We start from the raw sequence: 19,235 nt of genomic DNA, 5'->3' as shown, positions 1-19,235 counted from the left end.
GGCTGAGATGTGGACCTGAGAATGCTATCAGTGAGCGATTCAGAGAGCATGGGTTTCTTTGACTTCTTTTTTCTCTTTTTCCATTTCTACCTATCAAAGAACATGAGCAAGGATCATCTATTTTGTGATCACAGGGGAAGAGATTAGCAGGGCCACTGATTCGAGGAACCGCAAAGTGGTGAGGCCAGCATGAAAAACACAAGGTGATTCTAGGAAGGAATATGGCCAGGTGGCCAAAATCCAAGGAAGAATAAGGGTAGAGAGAAATTCCAGGTATTGGGATAATATTATGGCTTCACGGGAGACTGAGGAGGCTTCTGACAAGTGACAAGGAACACTAGTCAGAAGCCTCTTGGACCTGTTTTTACTTCACCCTCAGAGACAGGGGATGGGGGCAACATTTCCCATCCATTAACTTTAAGTCTTTCCCTTAAATAGCAAAAAAGCTATTTCCTAAGGACCCAGTGATTTCAGAGACAGTACTGGTGGTCTATCGAAGGGTTGATATTGAAAATGGAGGACAATTTTCTCCTTCTTAGCACTACAGTATTCTCGTTATTCAGGTAATTGCAACAGCGCAATACCAAATACTTGCTCCATAATTAAAACTGGAAGATGGAGAAAGGATGTGGGGCAGGGGGGAGAAGAACAAGCCACATCCTTCCGAGGGCGGTAAACAGACTTCCAAGATCAGTGACTGAGCATCTCCAGTTTGCACTGGTAACAATCATTCCAAGACTTCATCCCAAGGACTTACACAGACTTTTGTGTGTGAGGATGGTCATCACAACACCATAATAGTAAAAAAAGTCAGACATATCCTCCATGTCCAGCAATAGGAAATTGGTTCAATCATGGTGGAATATCTAACAAAAATCCATCCAATGGAAAATATGCATGCATTTAAAAACATATCTTTATAAGCACATAGTCCTATTATTATTTTTTAATATTCATATTATTTCTAAATGGAAAACAGCAGAGTAGACAACATGTACAAGCTGGATGTTAACTATCATGTAAAATATGTTTTCTCTGAATACCGATATTACAGATCTTGGTCTTCAATAGGTGTAATAGGTTGAGGCCTATACAGTTAAAAAAAAAAAAGGCTGTAACAATTACTTTATGCAAGCAAACATACTCTCTGATTTCCACCTAATGACACCAAATAAGATCCTCTCTATGACAAAGACGATCTGAAGGTGAATACGATGAAAATGGTACCTTGTGCCAGCCTTTTAAAGGCCACTTTCTTTTCTTCAGCATAAAGCCTTCATGCTTGTCTGGTCTCTGGACATTGGTTTGGCCTATTTTCAGCCCTTCTATAATTTCCCAGCTGTCAGCTTCCTGAGAGAAAAGAAGAAAACTAAATCACATGTTTTTCAGTGTTTGATGACACGGTCAAAGAAGCTGCTTTTGAAGGAACACCGGACGCACCAGGAGTATGAACCACATCCTGGTGCAAAGTCTAACATTCGACACAGCGCTGTGCTGGTAAGTGAAGTTAAAATGAGTTTCCAGGTAGACCTGGATGCTCACAGGCCCATCTGAGAGGGCTGGCCGCTGGACTTAGGGGCAGAATGGAGTTTTGATGTCATGCACTTGGAAGGTTTAAAATACATTTTTCCAGAGAGTTCATCTCTGGGCACCAAGCCACTTTAACAGTTTAAGGGAAGGCTGTTTTGATGACAAGTGTTCAATTAGTGCAGAGTCCCGGACTTCTGTGCAAAATGGAAAGGCCACAGTGTTCTGAGTGGCCCATTACCTACTCGACTAGAGGTGGTGCCATGGGCTCCACGCATTTCAGAGCTCATAGGACATGCCCTGCTCACCACACAACCCCCAGAAGTCCATGCTTTTGAAGACACACATCCTGAGAAACAGGCATGCTTAGGAGCCCACGGAAAGAGCACCAGATCTCAGGCCAGAAATCTGGGATCCTAGAGGCTACATGATCATCCTCCTTTGTTAAAAACAGACCAAATCATGGCTTCTTCTTTTAAAGATGCATTCTATGTGTCTATGATGTCTACATTTTTTAATAAGTTGTCAACATTTAAAAGTCAGAAGATTTCAGATGTAAAAAACATCTGAATTTTGGGGCACCTGGGTGGCTCAGTAGGTTAAGCAACTGCTTTCGGCTCAGGTCATGATCCCAGGGTCCTGGGATTGAACCCCGCATCGGGCTTCCTGCTCAGTGGGGAGTCTGCTTCTCCCTCTCCCTCTGCCTGCCGCTCTGCCTACTCGTGCTCTCTCTCTGTCAAATAAGTAAATAAATAAAATCTTTTTTAAAAAAATCTGAATTTTGAGTGTCTTATTCAAGTCTATGGGATCTGGCAGCACTGGGCCTGCCACGAGGGAAATCGTCAGCTTGTCACAGTGCCCCTTGGGCCTGTCTCCATGTTAGATATGTGGCCCTTGGCAGCATTCCAGGTTTTCAGATCCCTGGACCAGGTGATTCCTAAGGGCCTATGCAGCTCCAAAGTAACTGCAGACTTGACCAACACTGATATTCTAGATCTCGGGCATGTGATGCACTGGGGCAGCAGAGGCAGGAGCAACAAGGTCATGCCCCACACACAACGGCTCCAACCTCTCCCACCGCACAGGGAAGCTCAGTCTCTCGGGGTAACTGCTCGGTGGACTCAGCTTCGGAAAGCTGGGTGCAGCGCCACCCATGAGGGCAGGGCTCTCTGAGGAATGCCCCATCTCAAACTGACTTGGGAAATTGCCTTCCAATTCTGTTCCTGATTCTATCGGGAATCATCCTTCAACCACAGACCAGAGGCTTCAACAAGAATGGTTGATGCATTCCACCTCAGGGCAGATGGACCTGCTGGTGCAAAGGTCTAGGTGGTGGCTGCCCAGAACCTGCTGAAGGACCGTGAAGCTCTGACAAGAACCAGAGGCACAGGTGCCATGACCAGTTACTGACGCTGGCCCCGGGGGTGGGAAGGGAGGGGCTGATATAGTTACCTACCATTCCCCGTTTCCTTTTTCCCTCCTTCCATCCCAGAAGCCGCTTGCCCTATGGCCAAGTCACATCTCTGTTTAAGGACAAGTAGGTATAAACAGGGGTGTGTTTTTTCACAGTAAGTTATGTTTCTAGGACATGCAGCCGAACATTGCTTCATTCTAGCATCACTAAGCCTAGGAGACACTCCTGGCTTATAAAAAGACCCCTCAGTCAACATCATGCCTCTGTTCTTCCAAATCCAACTCTAAATGCTCCCCCCACTGGACAAAGAAGACCAGTCTGAGACCAGTGCCATTTGTTTGTCTACTTGGTCATCCCTGAGAGGTCCCCAGTGAATGAACTATTTACCTTACAAAACCACACTTACTGGTATCCACTTATCAGCCTTAAGAACCTTTACAGTATTTGTAAGTGTCTCCTTACACACAGCCCAAGAAGTAATTTTCTACTTGAAGATAACACTGTCAGGAACTGTGTGACTGAGCTGGTCAAAACTGTTAATTAGATAGAGCAATTTATTAATTTTTTTTTTAAAAGAGAAAGAAAGCACACGAGCAGGGAGGAAGGGGCAAAGGGAGATGGAGAGTGAGAATCCCAAGCAGGCTCCATGCCCAGTGTGGAGCCCCATGCAGGGCTTGATCTCGTGTCCCTGAGATCATGACCTGAGCCAAATTCATGAGTCGGATGTTTAATCAACTGAGCCACTCGGGCACTGCTAGATATAGTAATTTAAAAAAAAATATTTCTGGGGCGCCTGGGTGGCTCAGCGGGTTAAGCCGCTGCCTTCGGCTCAGGTCATGATCTCAGGGTCCTGGGATCGAGCCCCGCATCGGGCTCTCTGCTCGGCGGAGAGCCTGCTTCCTCCTCTCTCTCTGCCTGCCTCTCTGCCTGCTTGTGATCTCTCTCTGTCAAATAAATAAATAAATAAATCTTTAAAAAAAAATATTTCTGATGAGACAATTTCAGGCTGTATACCATGTTTTTTTGTACAATGCTAGTGCAGGTGGCATTATGGTCCAGAGCACAAAGTAGGGTGCTCTGGTATCCCCATTTTAAAATACTGAACTGCAACTCAACAAATCAGCATTGCTTATGAATGTTAGAATAATTAGAGAAAATACTAGGTTCTACTACCACCAGAAAAGTAAATTAAAATTTTCATAAAAATGATAGCTTTCTACTGATTTCTTTTTTAAAAGTTTGATACAATCAAGTAATTAAAGAAAACTCTATATGTGTAAATATATTCATTAGAGTTTTCTGTTCTTAGATAGCAGCTGTATTTAATGACATTTCTATTTTTAGTAGCCCTATCCATGGAGAGCATCTCTAGAATAACATTTTCATTTTAAGCTAGATCTTATTTGAAGGCTAGTATTCATCTTTGACTTATTCTGTGTGTGTGTGTGTGTGTGTGTGTGTGTATGATGTGTGTATATATGTGATATGTGTGTGTATATACAGAATGTGTGTATACATATTCTACACATATATATGTATATATATTTATATATGATGTGGTGTGTGTGTGTGTTGAAGAATACACTGGAAAACTTGTAAAATGGAAGTATTTAATAAGTATAGTGCTTTTTGGATTTTTTTCTAATTAAACACAGACGATAATACCAACTTATTGCTATGGTACTATGGCTACTGATTTCTATCACATAAGTTTTTTTTTTTTAATTTAACTACAGAGGAAGGAAAAAAAGGGATGAGATAGAAAAGGCAAAAAATTAAAATGTATTTTTAAACATAAATGCAGTAGCTCCGAACAAATAACTCCATTTGCTCTAACCAATGTTACTAAAGCCAAAGGAAATTGAAAAGAATCCTAATACAGTTCTTAAAGTTAAATAAGCTGTCAAACTGACAAAGAGGCAAGGAGGTAAATCCAGAGCAAACAAGATTCTCCCTATTTCAATTATAATGCTGATGATAATGTTGTAAATACGGTGCGTAAGATATGGAAACCGCCCATCTCAGTACTTACTACCACCCACCTCTATGCCTAGTAGACTAGGTTGACCTCAAGAAAGTTAATATCATTTTCTGAAAACTGAAGAATTTTTTTGTAATTTCAACTGATCCTAATTTTCTGTTTTAAAGTCTCCAATTTTCTGGGGCACCTGGGTGGCTCAGTGGGTTAAAGCCTCTGCCTTCGGCTCAGGTCATGATCTCAGGGTCCTGGGATCGAGCCCCGCATCGGGCTCTCTGCTCAGTGGAGAGCCTGCTTCCTCCTCTCTCTCTCTCTCTCTGCCTGCCTCTCTGCCTACATGTGATCTCTGTCTGTCGAATAAATAAACAAAATTAAAAAAAAATAAATAAAGTCTCCAATTTTCGTTGGTTTACTTATAATAGAAACAGGGTCAAAAGCCCTAATGTGATCATATCAGAACTTGAGTCAGATACACATTTTTTGCTGTTCCAGAAATCTGAAATATGCTTTTTATCTAATAATAACTAAAAAGAGAAAGTCATCTGATAACAGCCCTAGTCTGTTCAACAGAGACATTTCCTTTCCCACAGTATCTCTAGATGCGGGACAGCTGGGGGCAGGTGGTCTGGGAATGTGCTTCCGAAGGTGGAAACACCAAACAAAGAAGGCCAACAACTCCTGAGTCAGGATGCTGCGTACTTCAGTGTTCTTCCACCACCCACCGGGGCCCAGGAAGCCTGTCTTCTTGCAAAGGGACTGAGAGAGGGTGAGGTGCTATCGTCCCTGGAAGGGATGGGATCCTCGATTTCATGAGGCCCCCGGAGATACGGTACCTATGAATACAAAACCCACCACAACAAGAGTAGCAGTCCTAGAGCAGGAGCCACGGAGGAAAATGGGAAGCGGATGCTATTGGAGCCCGACCCAGATGCCCCCATCAGGCCAGCGGATCCTGGCCCCAGGTGCCTGGGCGCGAATCTCCCTCCTCCACAGCTGCGGCATTTATAGCTCAGCCTCTCCCTCCCTCAAGACACTCACCTACTGAAGGACACAAGAGTACAAACAGCTGAGGGAACAAAAAGTCCCTGCCTCAGGGTGAGAGCAAATCTGTGGTCCAATCCATGCTCCTGGGCTCACCCTGGGAACGCGGTCCAGGGGGAACTCCAGCGCAAACCCCTTCCTGCCAGCACCGCACTGCCCTCGCCTCTGCTTCTCCTTGCTCCCGAGGGCTCTCCATCAATAAATCACAAACTGCCTACGCCCAGTCCCCCTTCTAGACGACCTGATGTAAGACAGAAGGTAAGCTAAAGTAAGAGATGTCGTAAGCACAGGGACAGGCTGGGGTGGAGGGTGCATCGGGGAAGGGGGGTGAGGAGCAGCCTTTGAAGAAGGAGTCCTGTGGGCCTGGCTTAGAAGAGTAGGAGTTTGGGGTGCCTGGGTGGCTCAGTGGGTTAAGCCTCTGCCTTCGGCTTAGGTCATGATCTCAGGATCCTGGGATCGAGTCCCGCATCAGGCTCTCTGCTCCGCAGGGAGCCTGCTTCCTCCTCTCTCTCTGCCTACCTCTCTGCCTACCTGCGATCGCTCTGTCAAATAAATAAATAAAAATCTGTTTAAAAAAAAAAAAAAGAGTAGGAGTTTTAGCGAGGTGCAGGAGAGACTCCAGAAGGAGCAGACATTCCACACTGGAGGAGAGCAAGAGCACAGCCAGGATCGGGAACTGTGCGCAAACGGACGTAGCCGGCGTATACAGTCAGACGCCAAGGATACTAGCAGTGCACATGGTGGGAGACGAGGGACCAGAGCAAGCCTCGTGGGCATCTGCTCTTTATTACTGTTCTTGTACTAGACCACTAGTTTATTACACAAGGATAAAACTCGGGAAGAGCTGGGCGGAAGAGACGCAGAGGGCAAACTCTCAGGCAAGCTCTCGGCACGGGGCATGGAGCTTCCATGCCCTCAGCTTCTGTGCCCTCTGCAGGGGCAGCAATCCCCCAGGGCCTCCCTGTGCTCAACAACCAGAAAGCTCCTCCTGATCTGTGCTTTTTTTTTTTTTTTAAGATTTTATTATTTATTTTATTTGACAGACAGAGATCACAAGTAGGCAGAGAGGCAGGCAGAGAGAGAGAGGAGGAAGCAGGCTCCCTGTGGAGCAGAGAGCCCGATGCGGGGCTCCATTCCAGGACCCTGGGATCATGACCTGAGCTGAAGGCAGAGGCTTTAACCCACTGAGCCACCCAGGCGCCCCCTGATCTGTGCTTTTAATACCAGCAACTCTCCTTTCCGTTTCTGCGTGTCTGTCTCAGAGGTCTCCTCTCACCATGTATCGCCCACCATCCCGGTTTCTGGCACACACCTCACGGCCATCTGACTCTGGACAGCTAACTTAGTGACGCCCCAAGTCTGTTTTCCTTCTCAGCAAAATGAGAGGAACATTGGCAGTAACTTCGTTGAGGAGGCTGATGTTGGAAAAGAGTGTCTGTATTGATCCAATGCCTGGGACAAAGGAGATGCTCAAGAAATGTTAGCTGCCTCGCCCACTGCCCCAGTATTTACTTCTTCTCTCTCTCTGCTAGCTGCCTGTAAGACAGAACTGATGTTTTCAAAGAGATTACTAGTTGTAGTTACCAGGTAGGCATTCTCTCGGTTTGCTGTTCAAATAGAAATCAGATCATCTTCTCTTTCTCTCTAAATTATTTTTTTTTAAAGATTTTATTTATTTATTTGACAGAGAGATCAAAAGCAGGCAGAGAGGCAGGCAGAGAGAGAGGAGGAAGCAGGTTCCCTTCTGAGCAGAGAGCCCGATGCGGGGCTCGATCCCAGGACTCTGAGATCATGACCTGAGCCGAAGGCAGCGGCTTAACACACTGAGCCACCCAGGCGCCCCTCTAAATTATTTTTTAAGTTTGATAACCCCCTTTCCTTAGTTCTTCAGTCTACTCCAGTCCAATACCACAAACTTTATAACTTGCAATGTCTTCCAAACATAAAGAGCACAAGAATATATATTCCATACCATGAAGTATGTTCTTTCCTTAAAGGATTCTGTTTAGTATAGGAAAAGCAAAGTGGAAGAATCAGTGATAAATATTTCAAAGTCTTTTTGGGGAAATAAAGTGCTATTTTTATATTTGCATTCCAAATCCCCAAGCATTCTATTCTCTGAGTTTCTCCAGAGAAGAGGCAGCCCGCTGAAGAAAACTGCACGGAGTAGAGCAAGGGATAGGGATGAGTAGGATGGTGTCTCCTCAACTTTTCCTTATGATTTTTTTGATTTGAGACACAAATGAGTTTAGATGTCTTCCCAGTCCAAGAAAGAGAAGGCTTCTGAAAGGAGGGAATCCTGGGTTCCATTAAACAAAAGAGGTTTTCATCAGTAGTCTGCGGTGTTCTCCTCAGAGCTCACAGCGAGGAAGGCCTGGGACTCTGAATGTCCAACAGCCCCTCCAGGCAGGTGCTATTGGACCTGCAGCGGGGCTAGAACTGAAATAGTCTTAAGTCTGAATCCCTGCCCTGCCATTGAACAGCTTTTTCAGACTTCAAGCAAGTTCCTCATTCTCGGTTTCCATATTTGTAAACATAATAGATACCTACAGTGCACGGAGCTGTTAGCAAGGGTTCTGTTCAATGGGATCGTGTATTTAAGCACCTGGCACCTTTCCTGGGATGCAGTACACAGGGGATCATGGTAGCTCTTGCTGCTGTTGTTAGTACTGTGATTTTTTGCTGGACCCAATGATTTTTTTTATTAGCTTGATGTAGAAATAGCTGCTCATGTCTCCAACAGGAGAATGACCATGGTTTCTCTTCCTTTAAACTAAAGAGTGTTTCAGATGTTTGTAGTCCTGCAATTCCCAGCAAAGTACACTTTCATCTGTTCCTCCCTCACACCGGGCAGAGAAAGCCAACATACTGGAGATAGAAAGATGTGGCAGCAGAGGCCCATGGGAGGAATCCCAGCTACCCTAAGGGAAGTCAGGTGGAAGGCCTGTTTATAGTCCTGCTGGCCCCAGAGCAGGCATCATGCCATCCTAGAAAGCATCACATCCCGTCACTGACCTTGGAAAGGGGGACCGGCTCTGGTTCTAGCAACTGCCGACTGACAGAGGGCTCAGTGCTGGAGGAAGCAGTCCTCTCCAGGACGTGGATACTCTGAAAATACATGGAAATACAGCCCAGCATTAGACAATCCATTTTTTATGCAGATGGACCTGGAGGTGAGATCACGTGGATCACAGTAAGAAAAGTGAGCCACATTAACAATGGCAAGTTCCCGAGGAGACCAAAGGCAACAGTAACAGAAAAATGTCAGCACAGGATTTGGTTTCTCCCTCTTATGCCTATGTTGTTCAGCTCCTGCTGCAGGGCTGGCTCCGGGTTTGGAGAAAAGTTCAGAGATCAACAGATTTAAAAAATCACAGAGCATGTCTCAACATATGTATAACTTTATGAGAATGTACATCTACCATTCAGTCTTACATAAAAGTATTTGCTTACCTCTCCAAGGGCAACAGACAAAAAGGAAAGTCTGTATCAAAAAACCTCTGAGCTTTAACACCACTTAAGTCTCTAGATCTGCTTATAATTCTTATGAAATAATTATAATAGTAATATCTTACAATAATTTTTAAATGCACAGAGAAGAAAACAGTTCATCAAATACAATAAACAGTAGCCTGTGTTTTACAGAAGATGAAAAGCACTCACAGATCAGTAAGATAACATTCCAACAGAAAAATAGGCAAAGTGCATGAACAGGCAACTCATGCAGAACATTTGAAAAGACGTTCAACCTCAACCTCAGAAGTAGTCAAAGAAAAGAAAACCAAACTAATAATGATTTTTTTAACCATCAGATTCAAAAATGGATCAGCTGGGGCAAACGGAGTATAAATCAGGTATTATCTTTCTAGGAGTCATTTTATTATGAAGTCTTTGGAAAAAGAAGAACATGCCTCATTGACCCAGCAATCCCACAGCTAAAACTTTACCCTAAGGAAATCAGACTGGTATACAAAGATACAAGGACAGATAGTTTACTAAAGTATTATTTTGTTGTAGTAAAAAAATAACTAATACACGTGACTTTTAAGGGGATTCCATTAAATGATTTGAAATGACAATATGACTGATATATATTTATTGATATGGAAAAAATACCCAAATGGTGTCCTGACAACTGGAAAACCATGCTATAAAGAACATGCAGAATATGATGGTGCTATACATGTAGTCAAACATATTCCTTCATGCTAACAGTAGCTATGTAAAGGTGGTAGGATTATAGGAGATTTTTAACTTTTTCTTAATATATTTTTTTAGTTCAGTAAATAGATATTACTTATATTTTTGGGAAAAATTAAATATTTTCTATGAGGGAATAAACTTGAAAGATATCAAAGAAATAACTCAATAGAGTTAATATTTAGGTATAGACTGAAAATGAAATGTGACATTTTTACTCTGGTGAGAACATTTCATTGGTTCAACAGACAAGGTCAGTATTACAGTTAGTTACTCATTGAGGCCTCTCTTTTCTTCTCTTGGCTGGAAAACTATTAGAAGGAAATTACACTTTGACCTGAGCCATTTTTTTCCTTATTTATTGGTAAGTTTTATGCTTTTGATTATTTCTCTTACCTTGAAAATAAAGGGTCCGATCATAGATTTTTAAAATCCTACCCATATATATATATGTATATATATATATATTTTTTAAGATTTTATTTATTTGACAGAGAGAGACACACAGAGAGAGGGAACACAAGCATGGGGAGTGGGAGAGGGAGAAGCAGGCTTTCCGCAGAGCAGAGAGCCCGATGCAGGTCTTGATCCCAGGACCCTGGAATCATGACCCGAGCCAAAAGCAGAGGCTTTAACCCACTGAGCCACCCAGGCACCCTCCCAAATATATTTTTAAAATCATTTATTAGAAAGAGAATAATTATAGTGAAAAGTTTATGAATTGCTCTCATCTCTCCAATTTGTGAGGAACAGAAGAAATAAGAACAGATAATTTGGGGCCAAATATAAAGTTGGGCAGGGATTAGCAAGAATTCCTAATCTGAGAGCTATAATGTCCAAGGATAAACTAAGCATTAACTGGGACTCTGTTCTTTCCATTCCCAGATTTACCTGAATCAGCAGAGAAAAATGATAAATGTAGCTGAGTATTTATATGTGTGCCAGTGCCTTTTGTGCAAGAGTCAAAAGCAAAGGCATCTTTGGAGAAAGAGGAACCCTCTTACACTGTTGGTGGGAATGCAAGCTGGTGCAGCCACTCTGGAAAACAGTGTGAAGGTTCCTCAACAAATTGAACATAGAGCTGCCTTCTGACCTGGTAATTGCACTACAAGGTATTTACCCCAAAAATACAAATGTAGTGATCCAAAGGGGCACCTGCACCCCAGTGTTGATACCAGCAATGTCCACAATAGCCAAACTATGGAAAGAGCCTGGATGTCCACTGACAGATGAATGTATAAAGAAAATTTGGGATACACACACACACACACACACACACACACACACACACACACACACACACAACCAGAATATTACTCAGCCATCAAAAATGAATCTTGGGGTGCCTGGGTGCCTCAGTGGGTTAAAGCCTTCTGCTTTTGGCTCAGGTCATGATCTCAGGGTCCTGGGATCGAGCCCCACATCAGGCTCTGCTTAGCAGGGAGCATGCTTCCTTCTCTCTCTCTGCCTGCCTCTCTCTCTCTCTCTCTGTCTACTTGTGATCTCTGTCTGTCAAAAAAAAAAAAAAAAATTCTGTTATTTGTAATAACATGGATGGAACTAGAGGGCATTATGCTAAGCGAAATAAGTCAATCAATCAGAGAAAGACAATTACCATATGATTTCACTCCCATGTGGAATTTAAGAAACAAAACAGAGGAGCATAGGGCAGGGAGGAAAAAATAAAACAAGACAAAATCAGAGAGGGATACAAACCATAAGAGACTCTTAATCATAGGAAACAAACTAAGGGTTGCTGGAGGGAAGTGGGGTGAAGGGATGGAGTAACTGGGTGATGGACATTAAGGACGGCACGTGATGTAGTGAGAACTGGCTGTTATATAAGACTGATGAATCACTGACCTCTACCTCTGAAACTAATAATACACTAAATGCTAATTAATTGAATTTAGACTTAAAAGAATGGGGGGAAAAGTAAGAAAAAAAAATAATTCCTTACCCCACATAATGCATGATTTATTTCTGGGAGAAGGAAATATGCTAGCCCAGAAAAATTCCATGAAATGAATTGCCTGGTAAATTTATGTGTGTGGGGGGGAATCCCTATTTACAGAGTTATTAAATACAAAACTGAAAGAGGTCCTATTCTAAAGTCAATAGACTAAAATCAAACCATCATGGTACAGTGTGAGGTAGTGCAAAGAATGTTGATCGGGGCAGCTGGTAGGGAAGTAGAATTATCTCTGGCATCTTTTCCAAACTACACATATCATTCCACACATAGATTCTGATGAGCCCCCAGGGATAATCTCCCACCTTCTTACCCCAGAGAGGAACACTGCTATTGATGGGCAGGAATCATCAGCTCTGCTGAATGAGAAAGGGATGAGAAATGAGCAAAATGAGAAAAACCACTGGCCTACAGTCGGATGAAACTAGAACTGAACTTGGGTTCTCAACACATACTAAGTACTTGTTTGGGGCTATTACTTAATTTCTCTCTGCATCTATATCCTTGTCTTCTGGAAAAAGAGAGAATAGTATGAGCTACTTTACAAGTTTAATGTAAACATTAAGTGAAATACATGACAATGATATTAAATAAATGTTAGTGAAATCTGAATTATATTGTGCCATTTAGATCTATGATATTTTATCAAATAAATATGTCAGACTCTACTCACTGTTTTCATTTTACCTTAAAAAAAAAAAAAAAAAAAAAGCAAAGACATCTTATGGAGGGAAAACTTGGTGGTGTGTGCCCAGATCTTTAACAGACAAAAAGGGAACAAAGGACCAGGAACTTGCATTATTTGTTTGCTCATGTTGGTATTTTGAATAGGAGCCTATTCGAAACATATCAACTACATTTAAAATTTAGATGTATTCTGAGATCCTATAATTAGAAACTAAAATGAGAATTTTGTTGCTATTGAAGCGGAAACGTAATTACTGTCTTCTGGGAGATCACTGTCCCTTCTCCCAACTTTCATTTTCTTTCTTATGTTTTAAAACGACAAAACTAATATATGCTCATTATAAAAGATTCAGATAGAAACATAGAAAAATAGAAAAGGAAAGGTCAAACTTCCCACTCATCATTCCACCCCCTAGCTTCTGGAGCAATGATTCTCAAAAGGTAGCCCACGAACCAAAGACCAAATAAGGCTGAACCAATTTTTGCAAACCTGCATCTTCACCCTTGTTCCACTTGGTTACTGATTTTACTAAATCTAAATTGTCCAGTGAAATATATTTGGCTCAAGCTTCTCTTCAAGGGCCCCCTCTACCCTCATCTTGGCAGGTCAGTGGGCACTAGAACACATATACATCGCCTCCCTGGCCCCACCCTTCAACAAATGAACATTGTAAGAAAAGCAAAACTTGGAAAGAAACTTGACCTTAGCACCTATAAGGCAGGAAATAAAGTATTAATTCAGGAATTTAGCCAGAGGAAGGTAACTAAATCCTCTAATTTCCAAACCAAGCCACAGACATAGAAGATCAATTAAGGATATGTCAAGTGTGATAAAAATGAGTTTTGTCCCTATAGATAACCTGGGAATATTTAAAATATTCTAGGAATCAAAAGGGCTGGCGACCAAACCAGAAAGGAGCTTCAGAATGCCTACTGCATTATCTGTGACAAATAACATGCTAGGTTTTTTTTGTTTTTTTTTTTTTTTTCAATTGGTTTTACAAAACAGCTTATATTATGGAAGAAAAGAGGTTCATTTATTTCCAACATAGTACAATATAACACACATTCAAGCTGAGTGAAAAATACAAGCCCCAAATGTTGATTTGCCAAGTCACAGATAATCATAAAAAATGTTTACTAAGATATTGTAAATAAATGTTTTATTATCATAACTGTATGTATCTATTTTACTGAAAAATTAAAGCATAATTGATAAAACTACCAGGTGATACATTATTATAAACGTGACTAGCTTCAAAAAATAAGCTACTTCATTTAACCTTTGTAATGATAATGAAGAAGCCAAAAGCTCTTAAGCAAACTTGCACAGATTTATTATTTGTATATTGGAACCTATCGCTGTCTATCCAATTATTTATTACCCAATTCTAAAAAATCAATCCACTACCTTAAGAATTGCCTTCACACTCAGGGTGTTTAAAGCCAAAAAAGAGCGTTTCCCTGAGCTTATTTAACCATACAAATAACCATTCATTATTTGTTTTGATTGTTTTGTTTGTTTTTGTTCTTATTTAAGGTTGGGGGTCAGGGGCAGAGACAGAATATTAAGCAGGCTCCACGCCCAGCTCAGAGCCCAAATGCAGGGCTTGATCTCACAACCCTGAGATCATGACCTGAGCCACAATCAGGAGTCAGATGCTTAATTGACTGAGTCACCCATTCATTACTTGTAATGAAATATCTAAATATTTGAATGCTATAGTTTCAATATTGGCAAATAAAAAAGAAGACAGTTTTCAAACTTCACCACACTCAGTCTTGGACTCTAGTTAGATTGGGTGCTCTGTGAAGGTAGAGACCGGCTCTTCTCCACCTTGGTAACCCACCTCCTCTACTGCCAACCCACCCTTAGCACAGACCCTGGACACTGTGGCCAGTCAAAAATTTCTGGAGTTTTTCGGTGAGCTCTGATTAATTTGTAGAGACCAGTCCCTTGGCAATCATTGACATGTGATTAGGCATAAAACTGCTTTCTAGTTTCATACTGGAATTATTTTTTTAAAAAATTACAGCTCTTATAGGATAGACTTTTGAAAACATTTTAAAGAACTTAACTTTTCAAACTGAAACATCCAGGGGATTAACCACAGAGCTCTTGCTGAGTAGACTGAAAGCTAATGGCTGGGTCAAATCTAACGTGGTGACGTCCACAGTAACAAAAATGAACCCATTCCATAAGGTTTCCTTTAAGATCATACTCGGTGCTATACTTTGGTGTACTTCTCTTCACAATCTGGCTATTTTCATATTCTTTCACGGTGACGTGGAAACACATGGGAAATATCTTCAAGGTGTTTTACATATATAAGCAGGTTCAATAAAGGATTGCATAAACCTGTTAATTATTCTTTTAAAATCAAATTTCCTTTCAAATACTAAAATTACAACTTTTCAAGTCAGTGGTTTTTGTTTTTTGTTTTTTTTCCCCCCCAAGACTTTTTTTTTTAAGAGCAATTTTAAGTTCACAGCAAAATTGGGAGGAAAGTTCAAAGACTTCCCATATCCCACTGGCCCCCACGCAGGCATAGTCTCTCCCATCAATCATCTGTCTGCCCCATTAGAGTGGTACATGTGTGACAGTGATGAACGTAGCTGTGTTACAGGTCAGTTTTTTAAGGAACTCAGAACACACAGAGACGGGACTCAGTTTCCCATTATTCCCCCTGCTCAGAGAGAATGGATGCCTATTTAGCCTAAAGCCAGGCGTCTGAGACACACATGTCACTGCAGTTCTTTAATTTGGTAAGAGTTCATTTGGTGCAACTCCCATGGAGGGAAACTTGAGTCTCAAAGTGCGAGTGTGCAACACCCACTGCACGGCTCTCCTAGTCTGTGAGGTCTTTATACTCATTGCATTTCAAAGACCTACAGGAGCTGCTGCAACTATTTCAGGCTGTGGCTACAAACTTCTGCAAAGGCTCACTTTTCATACAAATCTAGGACACCGATAAGGAGAACTGGCCCCTGGACCTCTGAACGTGACCTCCACTGAAAGCATTCATCTGATGATCATACCTAAGTTATCTTGATATTTGTGAATTGCATAAAATATTTTCAAAGAAAAAACACCTAAAACAGTTTATAAACTTCTGAAGTAGTTTCTTCTCCCGGCTTTTGGCTGTGAGGCTTGTGTCTCTTCTAGTTACATTAAATTTTAATGCAGCCACACTGTTTCAGTGGTGCTGCTAACCTTCCCGCGAGAGCGCCGATGATGACGGTGCTGGGGGCGGCGGGGGCGATGTCTGGTTTCCCCGCAGCCCTGTCTCCAGGCTTTACATGGATTATTTCATTCCCTTTTCACAAAAAGCCTCTGAGTAATGACCATGCCATTTATTTTACAGCTGACTGAGCCGAGAGAGGCGCAGAGGGGTTAAATTAATGACACAGAGCCCGTAAGTGTTGGATTTGGAATGTGAGTTGGGGTTTTACTCTGCATCCAGGCTTTTAAGCACGGCCTTCTACTGAAATGAAAGCCAACGTTAAATGGCCAAACGGCAGTGATTTCCAGCAGTGTATTCCCTCGAGACTAAATGAACACATCAAAGGCCGTCCTCGATCACAACCTTTTGTGGAAGCAGAGAAGCAGGAATGAGTAAAACAGAACAAAACAAAAAGATTACAGTCCTCTTAAGTATGGTGCGACCTTAAGGTTCATTTCCAACTCAGGGACCAAGAGCAAGCCAGCGAGCTTTGCCTTCGGGGATGCAGTGTCTGACGCCAAGAAAAGAACATAAATTTGCAATCACACAGATGAGCATTCCAACCTCGTGCTGCTATTTACCAGGTGACTTGGACAAATCATGACCCTCTTTCAGCCTCAGTGTCCTTGAGCCGTAAAATGGGGACGGTAATGTCTGCCTTAGAGGACACTGCAAGTCACAGAGCTGGAATCCAGTGTAAGCAACAGTACTGCCCAGGGCCTGGCATACCATGGGCATTTAATAATAATAGTAGCTGACATCTCCATGGCAAATGCCCTAAGAGTAAATCTGTAGGAATCCTTCGTATTTTTGCAGCCACAGAAAGAGGTGTCCGAACACCCTGGCGGGGGTAGGATATCTGGAAGTGAAGAGTCCATACCTGGCATGACTGTCATGTTACCTAGTCAGCCTAGTAATGGGAGGCAGCAGCACCTCGTGACCAGAGCATTGGAGCTCACTGAGGAAACCGACAACGTGCATCCAGACAGATGCCCGAGATGCCTACTAGCAAGAGAGCGAGAGCTCCGGGAGGAAAGGCAGACCCTGCACCTTCCTGAACAGCCCAGCAGCAGAGGCACGTGGACATGCCTGCTGACTTCTCCGTAACTCCTGCAAGGAAAGAGTGTTATTCTTATCATTATTATTATTGCAATAGCATAAAATATTAAAATCACCAAAGCCAGAGGGCCACGCCTGAATAAACAGTAATTCTACTACTTTCTTTATAGTAATAATTGTCTTACTCTCACTGAAAGATGGCAGAAGTGCATTAATCATAAATCTCCACCTAAGTGCCACGGAAATGAATGAAAGTAGAAAATCTTAGAAACAGTGACTTGGAAAATTCCACATGGCACCCCTGGGAAGCCCTGAAGGGAAACGTAGCAGTCCTCACAGTCTTGACTCCTTCTGCGTAGAAATAGGAAACTTACTGGGAACCAATAGCCATGGCCCCACATGGGACCGGCCTACGGTTGGAAATCCTGCATCACAAAAAATACCATCAGGATTTTTTTTTTTCATCAAGTGGTCCATTGACAGCTGAGAGTAGTTCAGCAAACTTGACTCTGAAGTGGTAAAAAGCATGTGAATAAACAGCTTTTTAATTCCCATGGTTGCCTTCAAGGAACATCAGAACGGGAACTTACTGGTGGGTTTGCTCCTTTCCTGTACTCTCTTACAAACACTCTAACAAAATCACTGAAAACCCCAGCAACTCAGGTCATACTTCACTGCAGCAATTATAAACAAATAGCAAATAACAGGGACAAATCCTACGTGACAAATCCTAGGTCACCTCAAGAGCGAAGGCTCCAGAACACGCAGAGTTCATTTAAAAGGCAGGACAGCAGTTATGTGTGACTCGAACAGAACACAAAAGTCAAGATTATTTATAATTTTCTACAAGGCTATTCAAATGACCCAGAAGAGACAAACGTTTTCAGGATGACACTCACATGATTTTACCAACAATAAAAGCAAAAAAAAAAAAAATCCTATCTGTATCTATTTAACATTTATGTGTGTGTACTGATGGTGGAGTTAATTTGTTTTGATCACCTATGTGAACTCAGAGCAAATATATCTATGATTTGCCTGTGCGCATCCATAAATATTTGCTGAATGAAAAGAACAAACAAATTAAATTGCCACGAGATAAATACAGGGAGTTAAGAGGAGAAACGGTGGCCCCAGCTCCTGCCTCGGTACCTCAAAGATGGTTTTTTTGTTTTGTTTTGTTTTGTTTTTCCCAAAGAGAGAGATCACAAGTATGCAGAGAAGCAGGCAGAAAGAGGGGAGGAAACCAGGGAGCCTGATGTGGGGCTCAATCCCAGGACCCTGAGATCACAATCTGAGCCGAAGGCAGAGGCTTATTAACCCACTGAGCCACTCAGGCACCCCTCTCAAAGATGGTTTTAAAACCTTGCTGCAAGTCTCCCACATGGCATATCCTATATATTCACCTAATTTTAAATTTTTTCCTTATGGAGTTAAGGCTTACAATTTCATTATTAAAATGGCCAACATTTATATTTACTCTGTACAAAATACAATTTTAAAGCTACATATGTACACACATTAACTCATAAAATACAAGTCCAAAGATAGGACATATATTTTTTTGCTATAGAAGCAAGAAACATTCATTGCAGAAATGTGGGGGTGGGGGAGGAGGGAATGGGTCAGAAAAGAAAGAAGAAATTAAAACTACCACACTAGCAACAAACTCTTTCAATATCTTGCTATATTTGCTTTCAGCTTTTTTTGATGTGTATATACACTCAATTCTTTTTAAATTTTTAAAAAATTTTTTAATTAATTCTTTTTTTAAAATTTATTTATTTATTTATTTATGTATTTATTTATTAGAGGGCGAGAGCACAAGGGAAAGAGTTGGATGCTTGACCAACTGTGCCACCCAGGTGCCCCTATATACACTAAATTTTTTTTTTTAAGAGAGAGAATGAGAGAGAGAGAGAACAGGAGCAGGGGTGGAGTGGGGTGGAGGGAGCAGGGAGCCCAATGTGGGGCTTGATCCCAGGACCCCGAGACCATGACCCAAGCCAAGGCAGACGCTTAACAGACTAAGCCACCCAGGTGCCCCTACACTTAATTCTTAAAAATAAAATTGGAATTATACTATATTTCCAACTTAATAACCAGTTTTCTTCAATTAACAATGTAAAATTT

General features: G+C 41.9%; 1 protein-coding gene across 1 annotated transcript in view; it reads right to left on the bottom strand.

The window, feature by feature from the left end:
- OSBPL6 (oxysterol binding protein like 6) overlaps positions 1–19,235 on the bottom strand; it is a 211,430-nt gene that overhangs the window by 61,956 nt on the left and 130,239 nt on the right. Inside the window, 2 exon segments of the mRNA XM_047722287.1 lie at positions 1,228–1,350; positions 8,976–9,068. Coding sequence (XP_047578243.1) covers positions 1,228–1,350; positions 8,976–9,068 — 216 coding nt within the window.

The sequence above is a fragment of the Lutra lutra genome, chromosome 3, assembly GCF_902655055.1.
Source record: "Lutra lutra chromosome 3, mLutLut1.2, whole genome shotgun sequence".
Taxonomy (NCBI): Eukaryota; Metazoa; Chordata; class Mammalia; order Carnivora; family Mustelidae; genus Lutra; species Lutra lutra.
This window is presented reverse-complemented; position numbering and strand designations above follow the sequence as displayed.